Below are 16,614 nucleotides of genomic sequence, written 5' to 3'. Positions count from 1 at the left end.
TGCCAAGTCAGTCATCTGAATATATTCCAGCTCACCAGGTGTTTCATTTGAGGAAAAGAAAGACCAGACTAAAGACGAAAAGCTCCTGAAATAAGAAAGGACCAATGACGGCTCCAGTGCAGGCCTGGTCACTAGGATGACCACTTGTGTCTGCTGATGTGTGTGGGTTGTAGACCTAAGCCAGAAATAAACTGCGAGTTTTCTCCCAAATATTAAACATGATGACTTTCTTGAGGTTTATGTTAATTTGTCCAAAATACTTACATGCTGCAGTACAGAGCCAACAAAAGAAAATATGTCATCTCAATGCAACTTTTTTTCAAGGTATGAAAAACCATTTTCAGATTGACCTCTATTAATTATGCTCTGGAAGTTATCCTGCAGCGAGTTTTAAAACAGGCTTTAATTGATCAAATTCAACATTTTGTCGCCTTTATTTCATCGATAAAATAACATTATTGTCATAACATTATTGTAATGAAGGAGTGACTGTTTTAATAGCTCCTCTTGAGGGTACATTAAATTATTTATATATTTATTTATTTATTTATTTTTGGCTCTGCTGTCAATTTCACAATCAAGCTATGTTGATATGTATACTTTCTGAACTACAAGAAAAACTGCAACTAAATTACCATGAGATGATAATGTAGCTTTAACAAAAATATAAATACCTGTATAGAAAAATTAATAAATGTAAGTGTGATGGTTTACCTATCTCAAATGAGTTTCAAGCCTCTGTTATTTGGTTTTCACTTAAACAAAATGAAACCAGTAGCTGCCAGTAAAGTATGGAAAAAACACTTAACCGGTTTCCCAACCATTTACCAAACACTTTACATAACAACAAATATCTTTCTCCTGTGGCCCAGTGGCCAGTTGCCTGGCACTATGCAGTTGTCAGGTGTTCGTTACACAGCGAGAGTGTGCAGTTTATCATTCCTGAGGTGATGCTCAATCAATCTTCCAAAGGGGGCAGAAGATCAGTAAACAGACACAGTCATTAACTGATTTATAATTCTGCCCCTCCCAGGCCCCCCTGTCTCTGCAGGTCACCCATCTATGCTCTCTGTGGCGCCTCCTCCAGCTGCAGCCCCAGCACCCATGGCTGGCCCTCCAGCCCCACCACCACCACCGGGACCACCACCCCCAATGGCAGTTCCCCCACCCATGCCCCCTCCATTGCCCACTGGTGGAGGGCCTCCTGGGGGACCGCCTGGGGTCCAGCACCAACCCTCAGGACTGGCTGCAGCCTTGGCTGGAGCCAAACTACGTAAAGTACATAGGGTGAGCCTCCCAGGTTGAACCTCAGGAGGTGTAGATCCAGTCCTTCTGGTTTTATTTTATCAGTATTTAATGACTGAAGCCATGTTACTTTTGTATTTTTTGGAAAAAGGGGAGACAAAGAATGCTCTCAGTCCAAAGACCCTCCCCCCCAAGCCATGAACTGAAACTCCTTTTACAATGTGTTCCTCAGGATGAGAGCAGTCCGCCTGGGTCTGGTGGCAAAAGTGACTCCAACCGGTCTAGTGGTGGCAGTGGTGGTGGTGGGGAGGGACTGATGCAGGAGATGAATGCCTTACTAGCTCGCAGGTTAACCAGACACACACACTTCACCTTTCCCTTAATCACGCAGACAGACATAAAGAAATACCTGTTCTCTCAGCAACTGCATCACATATTATACCAACATTTTTATTAGGTCTCTCTGGTTGTGCTTTCCATGCTGTAAATGTTTGTCTTAAAAAGGAAGTAAGCTCCTGTTCTAGTATCTGGTCACAATCTTCCTGTAATAGTTTACTAGTTAATGAAATATCTTTGTGTATCTCACTGTTGGCTTATGTCCTCATTCCACCCTTTCACAGACGGAAAGCTTCAGAGAAACCCGATGAAGTAAGTTTTGTGCCTTAAAGCAATAGTTTGACATTTAGGGAATTTATCGTCGAGAGCCAGATGAGAGGATCGATACCATTCTCATGTTTGTCTGTAAAATATGAAGCGGGAGGTTTCAGACGGTTAGCTCAACACACAACACATGACATATAACCACAACTTGCCATTTTTAAGCCTCAGTTTTTGTTCAAATTAAACAAGTTAAAATGTGTTAGTGAGCTTTAGAGGTGCTGGTAGGCAGATTTTGTAAACTTCAGACAGAGCTTGGCTCGCTGTTCCCCTTTTTCCAGTCTTTGTGCTAAGCTAGCTGGTATGGTGGTGGCTTTATATTTAGCGTGTAGACATGAGATTGGTATCAATGGTCTCTTCTTACTCTTGGCAAGAAAGCAAATAAGTGTATTTCCAAGAATTTTGGACGTTTCCTTTCAGGTGTCAGTGGAATTTAAACTTACAGAAGGAGGTTGACAATTTTGTGATTGTCCCTTTTTTCTCTTTCCTGCAGGATGACTCCAGTGGTCGAGGGCCAGGTCAGCAGAACTCAACAGGTACGAACCAATCTTCTCCCGAGACACACCAAGTGCATTATAAAACTACATGTCTTAAGACATCTTCTGCACTGCATTATAGCCCACTGTTTCAGACTTGTTTCATTTTATTCCATTTATTCTTTCCCCCGCTCTAGATGCTGTGAAGAAGCCATGGGAGCGATCCAACTCTGCAGAAAAGTCCTCACTGGTGTCCAGGTCTGCAGATAAGAGGAGGAGGAGTGAAGGGAGTGTGGCCTGAATATGAAACAGATAGAAAACCTCTGGCATTAACCATGGGGATTTCAGAAAAAATCTCATCCTGTGCACTACAGGCGCTAGGACATGTAACAGAAATGAAATATTGATATAATAAGAAGAGTCAAAACTGTGGTTAAGTTTAACAACGGTGCGCCACCCTTAAATAAGCAGTCTCATTCCAAATAATATTCTTTTTTGTGTTACAGAGTGAGACCCATCGGCAGTGCTAGTGAATCAGACACAGAGTTTGACAGGATGAAACAGGTTGGTATAGTTCTCCACAGTGTTTTATTACAGAAATTATTTTCATGGGTTGTGTGCTTTGTAGATGATTTTACACACCATGTGTGGTTGAAAAGAAACCGATAAACAAGTCTTGTTTTGCAGGAAATTTTGGATGAAGTTGTACGCGAGTTGCATAAGGTGAAAGACGAAATCATTAATGGTAAGCAATGCAGTGCTTGAAAAAATCTTTGCGGTATCCATCAGCACACAGCATATTTAATTTTTTCCACACACCAGTTTTTGCAACACATTGGAAATAAACTATTTTCAAAAGCTAGCCGGCACCATTGATCTGAACAAACAAAATGCCCGGTCCAGTGTGAGTGGCAAGTCTTTTTGCTGCAGAAAGGCTCCTTCTCTTAAATGCTGCATTCTTTTCTTGCAGCCATCAGACAAGAAATCGGCAGAATCAGTACATCCTAATCTCATCGGAGCAACGGTAGGAGGAGAGCGAGAGGAGGAGCTGGAGGAGGATGGACACGCAGATGCACAGACATGAGGACCAAGGAATGTTCTCTCAATGTTTCTGTGACTTTGCGAGCCCATGATGCAAGTTGCAGAGATGTTGTGCCAACATTTGAGTCTGCTGGACAGGGAAAAAAAAGATACGAGAGAAGGGATCATTGGCAAAGAAGGGCAGAGGAAATGGATGGATAAAGAATGATTAAAGGACTGATGAACTAAACAGAGGATGAAAAATAAACTGAAAGATGAATTGAGGGACGGACGAACATTCGTGCTGAGTGTGATGTTGTGGTCCTCTCTGTGCACCTACAGACTCAGTCAGCCCAGTGTTGCAACTCTTTGTTCTTTGTTCAGTCCAAGTCTTAAGAAGAAAATATTTTTGTTTTCTAAGTTTTTACTGTTTTATTATTTAAAAACTGTGGTGATAATGATGCTGTTGATGACGCAATGAGTATTTTATTGATATTATAGATGGAAAAAGGAATCTTGCACACCATTTATGTCAGCCTTTTATATTTTCTATCATTATTTTTTGTTTAGTCGATCCCTAACTATTTGATGATAACAAGCACAATATGGGGAAAAGGGTGCTACAGACTCACCTGCCCTCAACTGGTTTATTTAAAAAAAAACAGGCCTTTTATGACCTTGTTCATACTGGTGTTGTGTGTCTAACCTTTTATCTTCAGAGATGGTGGAAAACATGTTAATTTTGGAACTACGATTAGCCACCTAAGTTACCTCTTTCCTCTGCATCGAAAGCGTAACAAATTACAAATGAGCGAGAAAAATTGGCATATAATCAAATAACACACTCTTGTTCTGCAACTCCAGTGTGACCGAGGAACACATTTCTCTCTACCTGTTCAGATGTGTGAGATCATCGAAACTTGGGGATCATTCACAAAACAGGCCGATAAGTGTAAATGTGCCACCTGGTTTTACCTAGATATAAAACAATGTAGTACTATCTATTAGTCATCCTATGCTTTGTGAACCTACCAAGTATGCATGAAACAGCCATCTCTATGAATTAATTTTTCATTTGGTTCGACAAAAAAGAAAAAAAAAAAAAAAAATACAAACGGTGGTACATTTATTATAGTGGTTTGTTTCCATGAAGATTCCCCTGTCTATATATGAGATGTTGAACTTGATAATGGTAGCAATGTTGGGAAAAAAATAATGAGGGTTGCTCTGGCAATATGCAAATCTTACCTAGAAAGTGAATGGTAGGCCTATGTGATGGTAGCTAAATGTGTCTTTGCAGGAAGGATTTGGTTGAATATCGGTTGTTGCATTCTATCCACTCTGTCCGCTCTCAACTACGTTCTGATTTAAAAGCTGGAAGTAAATTAATTCAAACAAAAATCAATTGATGTGTCAACCATCTACGCGGTATCCTGCTGTGTGTGTTCAGTTGTGTTTTGGTATGTGTGGGAAGGTTAAATGGTTTTCACCTTTAGGACATATGTTAATTATGTTTAAATAGAAGGTCACACGTGGTTCGCAAACAACAGACAGGAAATGACAAATCAACCACAAACTCATATTCTTTATAGTAATATCTTCTTATAAAGATCTTTTATGGTTTTTATATAATTTATAGTAATTTAAATAGAAACAAATATCGTGGTTATTAATCTGAACACATAGATTAAGTAGTATATACAGTGGGTGGACGAAATAGCAGAGACATTTTACAGTACAATAGCCCTGCAGTAAATACTAAATTGGTGAAGCACGTAATGTTTTTATTCATATGTCATTGTGTTGATTTGTAGTTTGTTGTGTTAAGTGACTTTCACTGGTTGAAGGTCAGGGTCTACGTCTGACCACTTTTTGCTTTTTTTTTTGCGTTTGTTGTGCTTTCAGAGGCTTTTTCCTCAGCCCATTACATATAATTTTGTATTTTGTGCTGGATGCATCATCAATTCAGGCAGCATGGCCTATTTCTACCCCTGCAGTAGGTTTTCTTATGTTGCATTGGATATTCACAGCATAAAAACAAAACAAAAAAATTTGTTACTTAATTGGTGCTCAATAAGTCTCCCTTGTGTGCCTGACAGGAGTGTGCTGCCTCAGTTGCTGGTAAATCAGTCGAAAATGATTTAATGTGGCAATCTCTAAACTCAAGAAGATATTTGACGAATATAGGAAAACTGCATGATCAAAGAGTGTTCACAAAAAAAAACCCTCAGCAACACAAACTACAGCCTGAAAAAATACCATCAATCAGCATCAGTTCAATCAGCAACCCTGACAGTCTCAAGTAAACACCAACATTTAAACCTCACTGAACCCGAATTGTCTAAGAACTTTTTTTTTTTGCACTGTATATTGTTCGCTATTTTGTCCACTCCCTGTAGATATGATCAAACCATTCACAGCACAATGGAGCTGCAAACAAGCAGAATGGGGTGTCACTGAGGAAAAGGCTCCTCTTCCTGAAAGGTAAGTTTCAGTGTTCGTTTTCACTTAAGCTTTTTTCTGTGCAATTGTTTTAAGTAATCCGAGAGGCTTTGTTTGCCTTGATTCTCACATAATGCTTAAAGGCAGGAAAGGAATCAAAAGAGGTAGTGGCAGCGCTGTTAAAACCTCATGAGAATGCATGTGACCTTTGTCTTGCAAGAAATGACTATGTTTATATTGAACACTACTATTATCATCATCATACAGTTATCATCATTTTGCCCTTCTCTTTGTCTTCTGGGTACAAGACATGATTGTCATCACTGTCAAGACAACAAGCCATCTGTTTATAGCAGGAATACAAGCATGAATAAATAAGGGGGTAAGGAAACCATCTAGCTGTACATGCTGAATTCCCATTTCCATAAACGGTGTGTATGCAACTGATATTTGCACATTCCTTTGCGACATAGTAAGTCAAGTACGGGACTAATGTAAGATGAGAATGACAAACATGTTAGACAGTGTACAATCACACACTACATAGAAAAACAAAACATTTAAACTAGAGAATATGACATTTCATAGTAGTCTATAGATTTTTGACAACTGAAATTCACATTCCTGTTTAATGGGTACTATAATCAGTCATAGATCTATTCCTGCTTGCTTAGCTTGTACTCCCGTTTGATTCTGGCATAGGGGCCAATGCTGTCATCAAACACAAAGTCCCATAATACCCGGGTCCAGGAAGTGTGTTGAGGCAGGGAGTCATAATACTCTGCTGCGATGTGCTTGACCTGCCAACACATAAATAAATAAATAAAAATTAGTTAGAATGAGAACTTAGAAAAGAATAAAAATGAAAATCAGATATATATATCTGACATCTAAATTGCAAATGGAAAGTGTCAGAAGCACCTCAGGGACTTCTGACAGATGGAGTTCTGATTCAACATGACACCTTATTTCGCTGCGATAATCAGATACAGACACAAAGGCTGAGAGAATCAGAACTTTCACTGCTTTGTTGAAAAAGAGACAACACCTTTCATGGGATCAACTACAAATCCCATTACATTTGGTCAAAATAGCAGCAGGTACAATGTTTAAACCTTGTATTTCTATCCCGAAGTGTAATTGAAGAAGAAATCCTCAAAATATTTCACTTCATATTTAAAAAGCAGATTTTTCTAACCAAAGAGGGCAATATTCCCTCTGTTAAGAACAAAAATAGCTCATAAACTAAAGAATTTCCAAACAAACTGGATCAATTTCTTTAGTCATTGTCAGCTGTGTCAAAAGGCAGGTATCTCACTTTGATTTTCTTCATGCTCTAGTGGTGCTAGAGTGAGCAGTTTAATCAGTAACAAAACCTGTCTTTCATCTAATAAATATTTGCAGTTGATAGAAAAATATGTGACATGTGGCATATGCCAACATCTGCCAACGCCTGGAGAAGATGTAAGTAACTGTGCTCATTCTCTGGAACTCGACTAATAATAGGCACAAGAACAATGACTTGATTCCAGAGTTCACCTGTTGCAAACTTTAGTATGATTTATCACAGTAACACAGTCTCACCTGAGGTAGTTTACTGCCAGGTATGCTGGGGAAGTCATGGTGCTCCATGTGATACCCGACATTGAAGGTGATCCAGTTCAGTGGTCCATAGTAAGAATATGTCTCGTGTCCCTTCAGGAACATGTAATGCTCAGCAATGAAATGTCCAGAGATAGGATGCAGTCCCATGCACAAAATAGATCCTGCAATGAGGTAAACAATGGGCTTAAGCCCCCATAGATAGTAGATAATTAAATCTACTGCGAGCTGAACTACTGCGTTCTGGATCTCCAACTGACACACTGGTTTAGGATTGACCACCAATGGGCGCAGGGCGTAGAAAAACGGCTGTAGAAAGAGCCACAGGACCTTCCTGGCTGGGGTGCAGAAGAACCATCCCTCAAAGTCCGTGGGGATGTCCACATCCAGCCGGTCGCCTCCCAGATACCGATGGTGGTCGATGTGATACTTCTTGAAAGAGGCGGAGTAAGGCAGCCCGATGGGCAGATTGGCCCACATGGCAAACCAGCGGTTCCACTTTGCCAGCTTGTTGCCAAAGGCCACGTTGTGAGAGATGTCGTGGATAGCCAGAGTCAGGGAGTGGTTAATGCAGCCTCCGAAGGCGTAGGCCCAGAAGAAAATCCACTTCCAGGAGAGGTTGCGGACCAGGTAGCACGCCAGGAGCTGGGTTAGGACCATGCCTGATACCACCCACTTCAACTGGGGGTCTGGACCCATCAGAGACTTGATCTCTGGATATTTGGCTGAGGAGAGAGGCAGGTAGAAAGAGGGATGAAAAAGGGACAAGACCAGAGATGAGGAGATTGTAGAAAAGAAGTAGTCAGAGCAATAAAGGATTAAAGGTTTAGAAGAAAACAAAAAGGCAGCGAGTTGAAAAGCAATACCAAGTTGAAAAAAGGAAGCAGTGGATGGAAATGGTAGATAAGGAGAGAAAAAGGTAACTGATTAATTTCATTTTTTAAAATAATTATGTAGGGTGTAAAGAAAGTAAAATACCTGTCATAAATCCAACAGAGAAAGTTGTTTACCAGTACTATTAGTCATTTTCAAAAGGTTGATTTCATAAATATCACTGTCTTGCTGTGACCCGATACTGTGTAGCCCACAGAAAAAAAAAAAAATCGAGCTTGCTTTAAAGTACTGGCCCTTCTCCTGGGAAGAGCCTGCTGACAAAAGTCATTTTTAATTGGCGGGGGCATTGTTTTGCTGAGGAACATGAAACTCAGCGTGATACAAGGGAGTGGTTCAAAAACATTCACTACTACAGAAACAGAGTTAGGTTTGGTTCATAACATAATCTACTCATTATGACATACAGTTTGGGATTTGTTACAGTGGCCGCACCTTGTAACAAACTACTTTAAAGAGATTTGGTCTAAGTAAATCGAGAGAAGTTGGCCTGATCCATCCAAAATTCAGGATCACAGGGGAGGAGCCAATCCCAGCATCCACTAAGTCGTGCAGGAGCATATCTCGTCATGTATCAGAGGAAAGCTAGCCATCCTCCATCAAGTGATAGCACATGCAAATACGACCTGCACCTTTGCTTTCAGCTCACTTGTGTAATACCCCTATGCAAATTGGGCTCACCTTGGTAACGAAAAGGTGAAAGACACCAGAGCCTCAATTCAGAGACTTTCTGCCACACGTAGGTCTACCCTTTACTGCCCAAACCCTCTTTATTCTGTTAAACTTTAGCCAAGAGGAAGTTCCTTACTGCTCTCCTAAAGCCACTCTTTTTAAAACAATCCTTTGTCAACATGCTGTTCCAACACAATTTTCGGTACGTTTTTTTTTTTTTAATATGCAGTACTATTTGAAATCACCTACAATGTCTCATTTTCTTATGCTATTTGCTGCCATATTTATAGACTATACTTTCTCATGTGTTGGTGTTGTATTCCACCCATGGGTTGTAAAGTTAAATCAATAACCAGACATCATAAAAAAAGCTGTTTAGACTGCTTAAAGCCACAGCACAGAACATGCTGTACAGCCATCATTGGATTACAACTTCACTTTGTCAGAGAGACAACAATTGAATCCATTTACTGTACCTTTACTGTCAGATACTTGCTCTGGATAAGGCTTCCGGCTCCTGTTTCAACTAAAAATGGTCTCAGATTCAACTGCACGCTACGAGTCAAAGTGACAATTAAATCATGCACTGTTCAGAGATAACATTCTCTAGAACTGCTAAAAATGATCGATCATCCTGCAGTGTCAAAATTAACAGTCCTTTCTGTGACCGCACAAGCTATAGCATGCATTGACGTCCTTTGAATGTGCAGAATAATATAAAGTTTATGACATGAGAGTCGAGCCTACACCTACAGACTGCAGACTTAGCAAACAACAAGCCATTCAGTTCATAAAACCACTTGTCAATCAAAATATCCCACATGATGATGTGAAATGAAGGGAGGCGCGATGACCTATGACATTCACATGCCTCTGCCTCACCCGTCAGGTCAGGGCAGGGGATAATTAGAACAAAACGCTTTAATAATTCAAGGCTCGGTGGTTTCAAAAGACTAATCACCTTCTAGACGCGTCTTTCACACCAGAGAAACCATGTGACTGCTGGAAGAGGCCAGAATCAAATATACATGAACATGTTTGGAGCTAAAGTGTTTTAAATTGAATTACTTGACGAGTCAGATCATCAAAGACGACTGTTTTTGATACAGATGTCATATCCCCGAAAAAGTAAGAAAATATGAATGATCATAAATTGAATACACACTTTAGATAAGTATTCACATGCATTAATAAACTAATGAGAGCAGATGTGGTTTAAGGCGGCTTAGTGTGGGGAAGGTTATTCTTTCAGGGATCCTCCCAGATCCCCTGACTCTAACAAAGCCTCTCTTCTCACTTCATACACAGCATTGTGTCTGTGTTTGTCATGAGCAGGGAATGTGTCTTGTTACCTAGCAAGCCCAGAGGCATTGTCGGCTGAACGTGCTATCAATACAAGTCAGAGAAAAATATGACAGAGAGGCAGACTGGTTTACACAAAAAGAACAGGTTGAGGCCTCCTGTGAACTACATAATGTTCAGAGAGACTGATAAATGCCATTCCTTTCATAGCTATCTGAGTATCTACACATTAATATCATGCCTCGTGCTCCAATATGAGAGGAATCTCTCCCATTAATGATTAAGTTTGCTGCTGATATTGTATCTTCATTCCCTCTTTCTAAGAACGAGTGACTGTTGCTGACAAAACACCATGAAAGTACTGTAAATAATGTAGCCTCAAAGTCTGAGTCTACTGTGGGAGGAAACAATGTGAGAAACACTCCTGAATGTAAAATGCTTAAAAAATGTGCCTGGAATTCATATTTTTACCTTAAAAATCTACAGCTTTAAAATAATAAATCTACTTATACTTTTCAAAAAATACAGTGTGTAATTTCCAGGATTATGTAAGTGAATGATTCCACAATGTGTTATCTTTAGTGGTATATGAGTTTCTATACTTACCCTGCATTCATTGTGGAGTGATGGTTTGTTAAGCAACAACTAGCAAACAGGTTCAACCGGCAACGATTTTATAGTCAGAAAACAAAAAACAAACAAATCCAAAAAAAAAAAAAAAGAAATACGAACGCTTCAACTCTTTAAAAAAAACTAACCAGACAAGCGAGTCGGGCATATTTCTCAGTGCTGACACAGCTTGTTATTGTCTATCATTTCTCACCCAGTATTTCTTTTCTTCTCGAAGTGTGCGGCTGGTCACTGTAGACCCATTCAAAGTCGCCTCTTCCACCTGTCTTCCCCATGGCTTTCCTCTCTGTGTATGAGGCAACCGGCTCTGTAGCGTTATGTGTGTCATCAAACCTTCGAGGTGTCGGGGCACACCCATTCACACAGGTCGCAAGATGAAGGTGTGAGGTGTGACCACAAGCCCCACCCCGAGCAGAGGGAGGGGACAAAGGTGGCAGTGCACCTGCTGAAATGTGCGCAACCCTCCACTCTACGCTCTCGGACGTGCAAACAACCGCATCTTTACGCTATTTCACGAGAAACTACTGCAATGATACCACTATATAAATATATATAATATATAATATATAATATAATATAAATATAAATATATTTAAAGCGATGATTTAAATTCTAACTGGTATTACAAAAAGAATATTAAAGAAAAGAAAGAAAATACAGTCCAGACAACTTGCTCTACAATTTGTTTATTTACAAGACCAGCTTGGTTGTTTATCAGCATCCCATCAAAATATTCCTTTTGTATTTTCACAATGTAAAACGTGAATGTGTTAAATATCAGTGGAATTATTATAAGTGACCCCATAGCAGAACTATAATATTATCCTTCCACTCCTGGGAACCACAAATACGGCGAAGCTCCTACCTTTGCTACCGTATGGTAGCAGTATCCAGGTTGTTCAAGTTAGTTTACATTCACAAATATTTGGTGTCTCTCTGCATACACAGTAAGCTGAGGCAAAGAGTGTATCGATTTGCATTCTTAAATTTTGCAGTTATTATTGATTATTTGGCTTACATCTATTTTGATCATCGATTCATTTTACCTTTCAACCTTTTTTTCTGATTTTCTCCGTTTCATAATATAAATTGATAAACTGCGTATCCCAGGGTTTTGTATAGTTGTTCAGTCAAAACCAGCAATACGAACATGTCGCATTGGACTCTGGGACGTTATTATTGCAAATCTTTACTATTTTACATTTTATAGACCAATAAATTAATAATTTAAAAAATAAGCATATCATTCAGTAATTAAACTTCGCATATTATAGATCCTTAATTTGCAATTATATTCATGGTACTAATAAAGAAATGTTGGTCAACTGTCATCTACAGTGCTTCGTCCTTATTTACATATGCTGAGTTGGCACACAGATTATCAAATTTCTTTCCTCCATAAATAATTAATAACACAGACATTTATATCTATTTCACTTTCTTAATGCTGCAGGTAATGTTTGAATTCCACATTTTAACAGAACTTTGTGGCCCAAATCACGCGAGACTTCATAACTAGAGCATTGTGGCGACGAGAGTACACTAGAGTGGAGTTGTTGTCGGAGAGGGAGGCGGAAGGCAAAGGGCAGACAGGAGGAAAATCTAGAGTGGAAAAACTAATCATAAGTAGGAGGAAATAAAACAAATTAGTATGGCATCGGGGGACACCCTGTACATAGAAACGGATGGGTCAGAAATGCCAGCCGAAATAGTGGAACTGCACGAAATTGAAGTGGAGACCATCGAGACAACAGTTGTTGGAGACGACGGTGAACACCAGCCTATGATCGCCTTACAGCCTCTTGACACAGATGATCCCAACTCGATTCACCCGCACCAGGAGGTGATTTTGGTGCAAACGAGAGAAGAGGTGGTTGGGGAGGACGACTCTGAACTGCACACGGATGACGGTTTCGAGGACCAAATCCTCATCCCAGTACCCGCCGTGGAGGAGGACTATATCGAACAGACTCTGGTTACTGTCGCTGGGAAAAGCTCGTCGACGGGCCGGATGAAGAAGGCTGGAAGCGGAAAGAAAGCGGGCAAAAAGAGCTACCTGAGTGGGGGAGAAATGGGCCGAAAATGGGAACAGAAGCAGGTCCAGATAAAGACTTTGGAGGGGGAGTTTTCAGTCACTATGTGGGCACCGGGTAAGTTCAGAGTGAATTCCTGCAAGCTGGCCCCTCGCTTTGTTCTCAGCGTGTGTGCCGTGTGACGGGGCCCAGTTGGGGCCTTGTCCTCCGGTAAAGTGGGAACTATTTCCCAACTCTGTGCCACTTACACCCCATTTGAAATGTTTTTGTTTTTAAGGGAAGCCATGTTTTATGTGTCGATGGGCGCCGCCATATTTCCCCGGTCTAGAAAGTATGGCGGCCCGAAAAAATGGCGTTTATTTGGCCGACGAAGATGGCGGCGAGAGTGGAGGCGAGTGCAGCTGGCTCCGCTAGGCCGCTGTGGCGCAGTTCAGTTCAACTGTACGGTGGAGGTGGTGCCTTCAGGAACCCCTCATACTTTACATTTCAGAGGCTTTAAACGCACCGTATGAGTTCACGTGGTTTAACAAGTACAATAAACTAGAGCGAAGTGGATCCTGGGTCCAACAGTACTAGTTCCTCCCATAGCTAGTGCCGTGCATCAGCCATGGAAAACATAATTTAATTCAGACGAGGTATACCAAAAGTTGTACTGCTGTTGTCCATTCTGGATATATGCATCTTAATTTGTGGGCATGTTTGTAAGCATGGCAGCGTTATTCTCCTCATATCGTATTTCAGCCTCATGAACAAAATGTTTGCTTTCAGGGATTAAACACAAACCATTTTCCCCTCAGTATTTAAAAGTTGTGAATTATACTCTACTTTTCCCCCTATTCATGTTAAAAAGCATTACGGCACATTAGGTGAATGTCTACAAAATATGTGTTTTGAATACAGACTTATTTTAACAAATTTTAACTACCTAATGCATCAGGTATACTGTAAATTTATTGGAATACTGTTTTTTTTTTTTTTTTTCCTCTGGTTATTTTTGAGAAACTATTCAACTTTGAGATGGAAGAATTATGTCTAAACAGACCTATCCTACAAAAAAAATTGGATTTTCTGTCTTTTTTTCTATTTGTAGTAAATTAGTAAAAGTACAGGGTGACAGGAACTACTGGTTTATTTGATAACGGTTTCGCTCTCAATCGCTACAACCAGTTCTTTCCACATGTTTGGTACTGATCTCTCCCTCTCATTCAGATGACAAGAAGGACATAGACCATGAGGAACAAATCACAGGAGAAAACTCACCTCCAGATTATTCAGAGTACATGACAGGGAAGAAGCTTCCTCCAGGAGGCATCCCAGGCATCGACCTGTCAGACCCCAAACAGCTGGCAGAGTTTGCACGGTAAGTGGTAATGTTGAAGATTATGTTCACCCTCGCTAAATGATGGCAAGCCAAACTCAATGGGCTGTAATAAGGCATGTGTGTGCATACAGACAAAGTGTTTTGCTTCGCTTCGCTAAAACCCAGTGAAAGGAGCATTATTAGTAACTGATGCAAAAGTAAGAGAAGTAATGCAATTCATATTGTAAACTACTGCTGCAACATTGCAAACTCAGCTTCCTTTGTTTGAAATGCAGGATTGAACATAATATGAAATCAAATGACTGTGTGGCATGGCCTACTACATGTACATGTTTTTACCAAGTGATTTTTTTATTTATTTATTTTTTTTTTTAAGTAAAATGTTAAGGTTTGCCGTATTCGGGAATGTAGAGTATTGTGTCAACCATCTTCAATAATGTGACCGGTTTTACTTTTTTTGCAGAATGAAGCCAAGAAAAGTAAAAGAAGACGATGCACCCAGGACGATAGCCTGTCCACACAAAGTGAGTGCAATGTTTATTACACCAGTATATACAGTACTGTTAAATACATAAACAGCAGCTTAGTCAGTTGTATGTATTTCTTATCGACATTTCCTTCTCGAGAACATGCAGGTATTCATTTCATTTGTATAAGGAACATAGCAGCATTCTACACTGACACAATTCAGTTGTTAAACTACACTGCCAAATGAACATGTCCCGAGTGATTAGCCTCATCTTGTTTCTCTCCCTCTCAGGGATGTACGAAGATGTTCAGGGACAACTCGGCGATGAGGAAGCACTTGCATACCCACGGGCCTCGTGTGCATGTCTGTGCAGAGTGTGGAAAAGCCTTTGTGGAGAGTTCAAAACTGAAGAGGCATCAACTCGTACACACAGGAGAGAAACCTTTCCAGGTGAGCTCCTTCACTTTTTCCATTTCACACTTATTTTCCCTCTTAAGCCGCATAACTTTACTTGTAAACTGTCAGAGCAATTATCCAAACCTTGTTATTGTCTTTTCAAATACCTGCCATTTAAAAATGATATCAGTTTCTGTGAGTAAAGCTTATTCATACAGCAGCTCTAACTCAGTCTCTCTTGTTTCCAGTGCACATTTGAGGGCTGTGGCAAGCGGTTCTCTCTGGACTTTAACTTGCGCACACATGTGCGTATTCACACTGGAGACCGCCCATATGTTTGCCCCTTTGATGGCTGCAACAAAAAATTTGCCCAGTCAACCAACCTGAAGTCTCACATCCTTACACATGCCAAAGCCAAAAACAACCAGTGATTCATCAACAACAACAACGTGAGCATACACCGGAGGATCTGACCTGTATCTCCGCTCCTTGACAAACTAATGTCCCGTGGCCTGCTTTGTTGTGAGATAAGAAGTCCCCTTTGTATCGTCTCTAGATAAAAGGTTTAAACAGAGAAATGACCTTTTCTCAAACTTTTTGATATACATATGGAGGGTTTGAACAAGGAACTCGTGAGAACCCCAGCTCCCTCAGGCCTCCTACCCAACTTTGGCGCTACCTGGATGGAACAATTTACAGTTTCTTCTTGTGAAGATGTTAATTCATGGATCTGCACCTAAAAACTTATTTATACCTTAACACAGCCAATTAAAAGGTTTTTTCAATATAACTCAAATTTGCATCAATCCTCAGCAATGACACCTTTTCAATTTTGTACTTCTCCCCAAGTGTGCATATTGTACACTGTTTGACATAAGCTTTGTGGTAATGTATGTAGTAAGATTGTCCCTGTAGCTCTTCCTGGATGAGGTTTCAAAGTTTGTTTTACCGCCCCCCTTTCCCCTTCATGTGAGTGTGTTTCACGGGCAGATTGGGTGGTCTTTGCATATTTTCATTTTGTACAATGCAATATCAGAATCGTGTAGATAATAGCCATGTAAGTTTCAATAGTGATCACTGATTAAAAATGTTTTTCCCCTTGCACTACCAATACAATGTCATTTGTCCTGTCACGATTAAAACTCAACATGAACTATAATTCATGTTGTGTAAATAATAATATTCAGCTATTTAGTAGCAGTGGTATTTAGAGACAAATCCTGGAGCTGCTCCAAAGACAGTAAATAAGGCAACTGAAGTTACTACAGTGACATTTTAAAAACATCTGAGCCCATGGCATCTGTTCTTGACATTAACCTCATTGTTAAATAATTTCAGTAGGACAAAGTAAATAGTGTATTAAAAGGTAAAAAGGTCTTGAGGCTCAGTAACAATTTATCAGATTTACAGTTAAATGTTGAAATGGTCCCAGCAGTTTGAGTACTTTACATTTCCTCT

General features: G+C 40.1%; 3 protein-coding genes across 4 annotated transcripts in view; 2 read left to right on the top strand and 1 right to left on the bottom strand.

Moving 5' to 3' along the window:
* Nucleotides 1-5,192, top strand: part of evla (Enah/Vasp-like a) — a 31,154-nt gene extending 25,962 nt beyond the window's left edge. For both annotated transcript variants that reach the window (XM_040137137.1, XM_040137138.1), the window contains 8 exons: nt 1,034-1,287; nt 1,478-1,593; nt 1,866-1,893; nt 2,396-2,438; nt 2,576-2,636; nt 2,885-2,942; nt 3,066-3,123; nt 3,349-5,192. In XM_040137137.1, the coding sequence (XP_039993071.1) occupies nt 1,034-1,287; nt 1,478-1,593; nt 1,866-1,893; nt 2,396-2,438; nt 2,576-2,636; nt 2,885-2,942; nt 3,066-3,123; nt 3,349-3,386 (656 nt within the window). In that variant the 3' untranslated portion in view covers nt 3,387-5,192. The remainder of the gene's footprint in view (nt 1-1,033; nt 1,288-1,477; nt 1,594-1,865; nt 1,894-2,395; nt 2,439-2,575; nt 2,637-2,884; nt 2,943-3,065; nt 3,124-3,348) is intronic.
* Nucleotides 5,193-5,274: 82 nt separating this feature from the next.
* Nucleotides 5,275-11,392, bottom strand: degs2 (delta(4)-desaturase, sphingolipid 2). The gene is made up of 3 exons (XM_040137139.1): nt 11,131-11,392; nt 7,425-8,167; nt 5,275-6,640 (listed from the first exon to the last, which is right to left on the bottom strand). The coding sequence occupies exons 1-3, from the start codon at nt 11,210-11,212 to the stop codon at nt 6,497-6,499; spliced, it is 969 nt and encodes a 322-aa protein (XP_039993073.1). The 5' UTR covers nt 11,213-11,392; the 3' UTR covers nt 5,275-6,496.
* A 1,059-nt stretch (nt 11,393-12,451) lies between these two features.
* Nucleotides 12,452-15,946, top strand: yy1a (YY1 transcription factor a). Its single transcript, XM_040137135.1, has 5 exons — nt 12,452-13,087; nt 14,180-14,330; nt 14,755-14,815; nt 15,052-15,210; nt 15,405-15,946. Exons 1-5 carry the CDS (start codon nt 12,589-12,591, stop codon nt 15,585-15,587), a joined length of 1,053 nt encoding a protein of 350 aa, XP_039993069.1. The 5' UTR covers nt 12,452-12,588; the 3' UTR covers nt 15,588-15,946.
* The last annotated feature ends 668 nt before the right edge of the window (nt 15,947-16,614 follow it).

This window comes from Xiphias gladius, chromosome 10, assembly GCF_016859285.1.
Source record: "Xiphias gladius isolate SHS-SW01 ecotype Sanya breed wild chromosome 10, ASM1685928v1, whole genome shotgun sequence".
Lineage (NCBI taxonomy): Eukaryota > Metazoa > Chordata > Actinopteri > Istiophoriformes > Xiphiidae > Xiphias > Xiphias gladius.
Note: the sequence above shows the minus strand (reverse complement) of the source record. Positions and strands in the feature narration are given on the sequence as shown.

What these genes read in the sequence shown, in the direction of transcription:
- degs2 (XM_040137139.1), bottom strand. Translation starts at nt 11,212, where the DNA reads ATGGGGAAGACAGGTGGAAGAGGCGACTTTGAATGGGTCTACAGTGAC. An exon ending in GAGAAGAAAAGAAATACTGG is followed by an intron (nt 8,168 to 11,130) that starts GTGAGAAATGAT and finishes CTCTCTCCTCAG; the next exon opens with CCAAATATCCAGAGATCAAG. An exon ending in CTGGCAGTAAACTACCTCAG is followed by an intron (nt 6,641 to 7,424) that starts GTGAGACTGTGT and finishes ATGTGTTGGCAG; the next exon opens with GTCAAGCACATCGCAGCAGA.
- yy1a (XM_040137135.1), top strand. Translation starts at nt 12,589, where the DNA reads ATGGCATCGGGGGACACCCTGTACATAGAAACGGATGGGTCAGAAATG. An exon ending in AGTCACTATGTGGGCACCGG is followed by an intron (nt 13,088 to 14,179) that starts GTAAGTTCAGAG and finishes CCTCTCATTCAG; the next exon opens with ATGACAAGAAGGACATAGAC. An exon ending in CAGCTGGCAGAGTTTGCACG is followed by an intron (nt 14,331 to 14,754) that starts GTAAGTGGTAAT and finishes CTTTTTTTGCAG; the next exon opens with AATGAAGCCAAGAAAAGTAA.